Source organism: Solanum stenotomum, unplaced genomic scaffold (genome assembly GCF_019186545.1).
Source record: "Solanum stenotomum isolate F172 unplaced genomic scaffold, ASM1918654v1 scaffold10990, whole genome shotgun sequence".
NCBI lineage: Eukaryota > Viridiplantae > Streptophyta > Magnoliopsida > Solanales > Solanaceae > Solanum > Solanum stenotomum.
The window spans coordinates 36,767-44,640 of record NW_026021343.1 but is presented as its reverse complement, the minus strand read 5'-3'; the positions used below and the strand labels follow the sequence as shown (position 1 = coordinate 44,640).

At 32.4% G+C, this 7,874-nt stretch overlaps 1 protein-coding gene across 1 annotated transcript; it reads left to right on the top strand.

Annotated features, from left to right (window-relative positions):
* Positions 1 to 2,046: 2,046 nt before the first annotated feature.
* Positions 2,047 to 3,934, top strand: LOC125849804 (RING-H2 finger protein ATL54-like). The gene is made up of 2 exons (XM_049529776.1): positions 2,047 to 2,904; positions 3,225 to 3,934. Exons 1-2 carry the CDS (start codon positions 2,200 to 2,202, stop codon positions 3,570 to 3,572), a joined length of 1,053 nt encoding a protein of 350 aa, XP_049385733.1. The 5' UTR covers positions 2,047 to 2,199; the 3' UTR covers positions 3,573 to 3,934.
* Positions 3,935 to 7,874: the final 3,940 nt, after the last annotated feature.

Here is a 7,874-nt window from a genome sequence, read left to right as displayed (position 1 = left end):
AGATATGCATAAACAGCGGAAGCAAAAATCCAAAATCATTGCATTTAAGATAGACAACATACATGTCACATTTTATTCAAAAGTAAATAGAGTAATACCTCTTGAAGCGTGTGATATATAATCCCAGGAACATGTTTGATCCGCTATCTTGTGTTGTCTGATCTCACTAATAACCGGACTTAAGACTCGTATGAGCAAGTCAGCTTCTCAGAAAACTGAAGTTACACATTTCTCTTTTTCTTTTCTTGTGAATGGTTTTGCCAACCCCAGAGTTAGAAATACAGTGATAATATCACTTTATTTAACAAAAAGTCATTTATTACTTCACCCCACACCCTGTTTTTCTAGGTTAAGAGGAAGGGCAATCTCTCTTGGCAAAGTATTATCTTAATTAGCAAGCACGGATCCCCCCAGCCCAATGAATCATTGATGAAGAATTTACAAGCCCCTTTCTGATGACCTACTCTCTCCTACTATGTACAAACTTGTAACCAATGCATAGCAACAAGTAAATCCTACACATTCAAAGATGTAAGTAGGAATGTAATCAATTAATTAACAACGGCCAATACCTCCATTCATTTTTCACGCTACACACTACATTGGTTTTCTCTTGTGTGTTGTGACGCTCGATTCTAGAGGAGAGCATGATTCACCGTCACTTTTTTCAATTTACCAGAAAATAATACCCTAATTTTGCCCCCAAAAGTAAATAGATGAAATAGTTCATTCTGGACAAATAGTGATCTTTTTTCTTTTCTTTTTTTCTCTTAAACAATAGTGATCCACAAGACTGAAATTAGGCCTATGATTACTTTTACTTCTTCGTTATTCTAAAAATAAATTTTTCATTTTTTTAATATATTAAAAAGAAATCATGTTATAATACCCTTATTAATAAATGAATAACTTTCACATATAACAAACATAAAAATTATATTTATATGTTATAACTATAGTTTGTATAATTTCTAAAATTTGTTATGGAGCTTTTGATTTATATAATTTGCTACAAACATCCAATTTTAAACAAATTGTTCAGTTTTGTATAAATTCATTTATACATTGTAATTTGTATAATAAGATTTGTATTTGTATAATTATAAGTGTATAAGACGAAAAATAATAATAATAATAAAAAAAAAAAAAAAAAAAATATATATATATATATTTGTATTTGTATATACATTTTTCTCTCGCTTTATCCAAACAAAAAACACATTTTATACCGAAATGTATAAAATGGCTAATTGTATACCAAAAATGGCTATTGTATATCGAATCAGATGGCAAAAATAAGAGATGTTTGCTGTGAATTACAATTAAAATAAATTATGGCTATAACATTTAATTTGAATTAATAGTTTGATATTTCATACAATTTTCCCTTAATAAATTGTTAATCTTCAAATTAATTATCCAAAATTCAACAATGATATATCCACTATAATCCTACTACGTGGAGTTTGAAGAGGATAGACTATACTCAAATTCTACTATTATCTTGTAGAGGTAGTAAAGTTATTTTCGAAAGTTCTCTACTCAAAGGCATTAAACATTAATTAATATAAATATCATAGTAAAATATTTATATAAATCATTATTTGTGAGGGCGTGTAAAATTTAAAGTAGACAAATAAAAAAAAATTACACATTTGTACTTATGTCTGTCGATCATTATTAGGAGCACATTTGACCATGAAAATTAATCTTTTTTTTTAAGATTAGTTATTCAATTTATTTCAAAATTAGCGTTTTGGTTAGAAAATTTTAAATTTAACTTAGAATTGGATTGCAAATTTTTAACATTTTTATAAAAAGTTAAGTAAATTTCAATTATTTTAATATAATAAAATAATTTTACAATGAATAAAATTCAATAACACCATGGAAAAAGTTCAGTAAATTAACTCCATATATTATGATGTAAAATTTACTCTTTCATTTTCCACCCATAACGTCTTTAATTAGAGCAGGTAATAAATGTCCAATTTGCCAAAAACCTGTCGAGGTTTGGTGGGACAAGCAGGAAAAAAATGGCAGCCGCCTAGTATTACTAGCCTTCCTAAAAGTCAAATAACATCAAACAAAGAAGACAAATGTCTTTCATCCATGTTACAGTTTCGTTAGAAACTAGGCTGCAAAAAAAAATCATCCTATGATGCTCTGTTTTCTTCACAGAAACAATTAGTAGCAGCCATGGTATTCCATGATCGAAAGCTGATCTTTGAATCACTTGATAATTCTACTGGTAAAAATTGTAGCAGTTATTATTGTAACCCAAAAGAGAATCTTTCTCGAATTTGTCCAATTTCATGTATGTATATTTGTTACCCAATTTGTAGTTTTCCCCTGTTTTCTGAAATCGAACCACCATTGCCACCAAACTTTTTCACCCCCAAAGTTCCTATTTCTCAATCTCCACATAAACCCATTATTTCCATCTTCTTGATTATTCTGTTTTCTGTGTTGGCTACTTCTTTCTTCCTTTTTTGTTGCTTCGTGGTTTACAGAATCCGGAATGCAATAATTTTGTCAAGACCGCAGCAACGAGTTGAAGAAGAAGAAGAGGAGGAGTTTAGTGATATTGTTGATGAAGATATTCATGGACCTATGGTGGATCATCCTATATGGTATATCAGAACAGCGGGTCTTCAGCCATCAATCATCAGCGCCATCACGATTTGCAAGTATAAAACAGGAGAAGGAATCATTGAAGGAACAGAGTGCTCTGTTTGCTTGAGTGAGTTTGAAGAAGATGAAACTCTTAGGATTTTGCCAAAGTGTAACCATGCTTTTCACATACCTTGTATTGACACTTGGCTTAGAGCACACACCAATTGTCCCATGTGCCGTGCCGGCATTGTCATCGCCCCAGCTGCCACTCCATCCTTGCCTGAACAGGTATTCTTGAAGCGTGTTATCATTTCATTTAGAAGTTGTAGAAAAAATATACTTTTATTTAATTGTGTGTTCAATTTGGTATAGTGAGTGAATGTAATAGTGGGGTGGGTGTAGCTTAGTTGGAGAGTAGCTTAAACAGCATTTAAACATTCTTTTTTCAGAGCATGTAAACAATTCTTTTTAATAATAGTTGTGGTGATACTCGAATCAAAATTGTTGTTTGCTCTGATATCATGTTTTAAGTGTGCGATTATCTTATTTGAACGTTTAAACGGTTAGAAAGAGTACACTTTTCTTTACTAATTATGTCAGTATTGCAGAATTCAGGGCTGAGACATGAAGAAGAAGCTCATGCGGGAATTTCAGAGAATGCCACGGAATTAACTCTTGAAATTGAAAACGAAGGCGAGTCATTAGAACTAAGTAGTATGGATATCAGTGGAAATTCCAAGGAAGATGTGGGGAATGGTACTAATGAAGGAGTGTTAAGTGAATTTAGTGCGACAAGAAGATCAACATCATTCGAATCTTTATCTACTGCTTCAGTATCACAGAGTACTTTGGATGGTAATGAGATGTCAGCAAGAATGAAAAACCTTTGTTTGGACAGAGTAATGCAAGAACAGCAAATGATAAGAAGAAGCCAGAGTGCTGTTCTTCTTCGGTGAAGGGACGAACAATTGTTGTTGAAGCTTGGCAACAGCGAATCGCTTACCAAATTAATTCCATCTCTTTCTTTTCGCCTTTTCTTAGATAATCTTTAAAAGTGATATCAGACATATGAAAATTCCAAATGTCGATGAGAGTTTTCTCTTTCCCTTTCCCTTTCCCTTTCCCCACTCCCCTCCCTTTGAATATCAAAATTAATACTTCATAAAAAAGTGAAAAGAAACAGAATTGTATCTATTGCTTTACACTGTATGAGATACTGAATATTAGTTGTAATAAGTGTAGTAGTTTGATGAGGCTGATGAGAAATGGAGATCAGCAAGAGAAAAAAGAATTTCTCTTATATTTGTCAATGCCAAAGGCTTCTGGCGAATTTTCTGTTTGTACACAAACTACAATTGTCGTCTTTTCTTCTTACTATGTTTTTGCTTCTTTCTTTTTTCAGGCTTACAAGTTCCGTGTTCTTTTATTTCGAATGAACACCAACTCATTCACATTAATTAAGCAAGCGTTTGGCCATAGATTCTCAAATATTTTTGGTCAGTCAGTTTTGGTTTTGGTTGAAGTTTCAACACATGTAAGAAATTCACAAAGGAAACTCTTGCAACTTTGCCTCGGCAATTAAATCCTAAAATTGGCATACAAATTGGGTCATTTGATTACTAGAAGGTCTTATACATAAGAGTTTTTCATTAAGAGTTGGTGTTCAACTTTTGGCCCGTTTAACCAAAAGTAATGCAAATATAAATATTCGATGGCACGAAGCCCAAACAAAATAGCAGGGTGCGAACGGTACTCTTTAAACCGCTTTATAGTTGAAGATGGAGGTGACTGGAAGAGAGAGAGAATAGCATGATTAGTAACCTCCAGGGGGTCGTTTGGTAGAGTGTATAAAAATAAATGTTAAATAGAGTGGTAGCAATACTTGCATTAGTAATGTTTGTATTAATTATGCTTGCATTAGTTGTAGGGGTGTGCATCGGTCGGTTCGGTTCGGTTTTATGTATTATCGGTNCAATTAAATCCTAAAATTGGCATACAAATTGGGTCATTTGATTACTAGAAGGTCTTATACATAGAGTTTTTCATTAAGAGTTGGTGTTTAACTTTTGGCCCGTTTAACAAAAGTAATGCAAATATAAATATTCGATGGCACGAAGCCCAAAAAAAATAGCAGGGTGCGAACGGTACTCTTTAAACCGCTTTATAGTTGAATAGCATGATTAGTAACCTCCTAGAGGTCGTTTGGTAGAGTGTATAAAAATAAATGTTAAATAGAGTGTTAGCAATACTTGCATTAGTAATGCTTGTATTAGTTATGCTTGCATTAATTGTACCTAAATTATTTCTTATGCATTATTTGGTTTGGCGTATTAAAAATAGCATATATTGTACAAAAATATTTATTTATAAAAATATCATCCACAATTATGGTGAAAAAAATATCAAAGTGCTTTTGAGGGATATTTGTGTCTTTAAAGTGCTAATGCATGCATTAAATATCTTTGCATTACTAATACCTAAAAGTCCATGGTATTAATAATACACTCCCCACTACACAATAAAGTGTATTAGTTATATATAGCATGAAAAAGGTAATTAACAAGGTACTACTAATACACAAAGTTAATGCAAACATTACTTTTGTTAATACATTCTACCAAACGACCCCGTACATTATTATTCTTTTTGTGAAAATAAGAGACTAGAAAAAGAAATTTTCTTTTGGTTAAAGATAACTTGTGATTCTCTTCCTCCTCCTTAATTTTCTTCATATAGGCTCTAGAAAGTTAATTTCTTATTTGTGGCTGGTTTGAATTTATTTGGTTGTATAAACTTGAAAATATCGAGCTTGATTATAAACAAGACAAAGTAGGTTTATTGATTTTTGAATGTCTAGATTGAATTTAACTATTAAAAATCATATAGATTTGACATTAGAATGTTAAATATCTAATATGGAGTTGATTTGGACTATTTTAAAGCAAAAATGTGTAGACAAAAACTTTCCACAATAAATTATGGCGATACACCATGATTTTGTTGCTGAATTATGGCGATCTGGTAAGATTTGTGACAATGTAAGTTTTACCTATTAATTTTAAAATGGGGCTAATCCGTTTACTCCATCAATATAAAACCGTGATAACTTGTCATTATTTTACATTTTTACTACCTACCTAATATTGGGTGCCAACGAGCAAATAATTTGGCCTGTCAATATTAAGATGGTACGAAGGAAAATAAATTACGAAAAGTTTGAGATCTCTGATAGCCGTATAACTAATTGTAACGTTAATTTAATGGATTTTATGACGACAAATTTATGAATTTTGGCCCCTGAGGTTTAGCTAGATAAGAGAACTACGCCATATTGTAATTTATTTTGTTACTAGTGAACTTAGTCGCGTTTCGCACGATCATAAATAGCTCATTAAATTCGTCGAACAACTTTTTATAATGTATTAAATATATGAAATTTCAAGTCTTAATTAAATCTAATGTACATGATTTTATTAAAAATGTAGGTAGACTGTGTTTGTCCGTTTCTACGTCTATATAGAGACATAGACACGCATTCACATAATTGTGGATAATAATTATGAACGATTGTAATGGTAAAAACTAAAAATCATTCTTTGGACTATTTTTTAAAACAAATATATATGATTAATCTGCATTAAATATTATTGATTAATATGAGATATAAAATCAAAAATTGATTTAAAAAAGATAAATATTATTGTTAGTCAAAAGAAGGTGTGACATCACTCTTTTTTGTCTAGCTTTAAACTATATGTAACATAAGAATTAGGTAGAAAGTGTCAAACTTTGAAATTGGATGATCAAGCTTTATCGAGAGCTTGAGATTCATCCATGGCTACTTCTCTTCTGTTGTTGCATTAGGAACGAAGAAGAGAGAAAAAGGAATTGTAAAGCATTGTTTGTGAGAATGTAAAAAACTAATTCATTCCATCTATAAGTGTACATTTATAGTAGATGAATGGAAAATATCTAACAAACTACTGTGACTAATCTACAGCTGTCAATTAACTAACTAAGTAACCGACTTAATCAAACAGAAAGCTAGACTAATGCATTGTACAACATAAATATACAACACACTACATATTACATATCTCAATACCCCCCCCCCTCAAGTTGGAAGGGGTGAAAGGACGGCCAACTTGTCAAGAACAGTTGTATGCTTAACACCAGTGAGAGCTTTGGTCAGGAAGTCTGCAAGCTGATCAGAAGTAGGCATGTAATGTAAAGAAATGAGACCTTCATTCAACTGATTACGCACAAAATGACAATCCACTTTAATATGTTTGGTCCTTTTACGAAAAACAGGATTATTTGCAATGTGTAAGGCAAACTGGCTATCACAGTAGACAGGAATAAAAGTGGAAAAAAGGGACAGTAAGTTCCTTGAGAAGCCTATCTAACCACACCAGCTCATCACCAACCTTTCAGATGGCCCTATATTCATCCTCAGCTAGGACAAGGAAACAACCTCTTGTTTCTTAAATTTCCAGCTGATGGGACAATTGCCAAGAAGAACCAAGTAACCACTAACAGATCTCCTAGAATCAGGACATGAAGCTCAATCAGAGTCACAAAAGGCTCTGATGGTATAGCAGGGATCATTAGACATGAAAAGGCCCAAAGTAGGATCCCTTTTGAGATACCTTAGTAGATAAAATGCAGCTTTCAGGTGTGGTTCTCTTGGAGATTGCATAAACTGACTAAGATGTTGAACACTATAAGCAATGTCAAGTCTAGTGTTGGTGAGGAAATTCAACTTGCCAATTAGTTTCCTATAATAGGTAGGGTCTGGTAATAAGGTCCCTTCTTTGACGTGAAGTTTCACATTTGGATCTAGTGGTGAAGTAAAGTTGTTGTAAGTAATATAGTCATACTCTTTGAGTAAATCAAGGACAAACTTCCTTTGAGAAATGAGGATACCATCAGCCTTGTATAATATTTCTACACCCAAGAAATAATGTAATTTACTTAAATCCTTGATTTTGAAGCTGTCATGTAAGAATGCCTTGAGCTGTTGGATTTCAACTAGATCAGTTTCAGTAAGGAGGACATCATCAACATACACTGCCATGAAAGTGACAGAGTGATCTGTCTTTTTGAAGAAAAGAGAATAATAATTCAAAGAGTGTTGATAGCCCCTGGAACTAAGAGCTTGAGTAAGCTTGTCATACAATTGTCTGTTGGCCTGCTTCAAACCATACAATGACTTTCTTAACTTGCAAACTAGATTAGGATTACTGAGAACCAGCCCT

Excerpts from the sequence above, each read along its gene's own strand:
- LOC125849804 (XM_049529776.1), top strand. The coding sequence starts at position 2,200 with ATGGTATTCCATGATCGAAAGCTGATCTTTGAATCACTTGATAATTCT. Across the intron at positions 2,905-3,224 it reads CTCCATCCTTGCCTGAACAG|AATTCAGGGCTGAGACATGA; the intron begins GTATTCTTGAAG and ends TCAGTATTGCAG.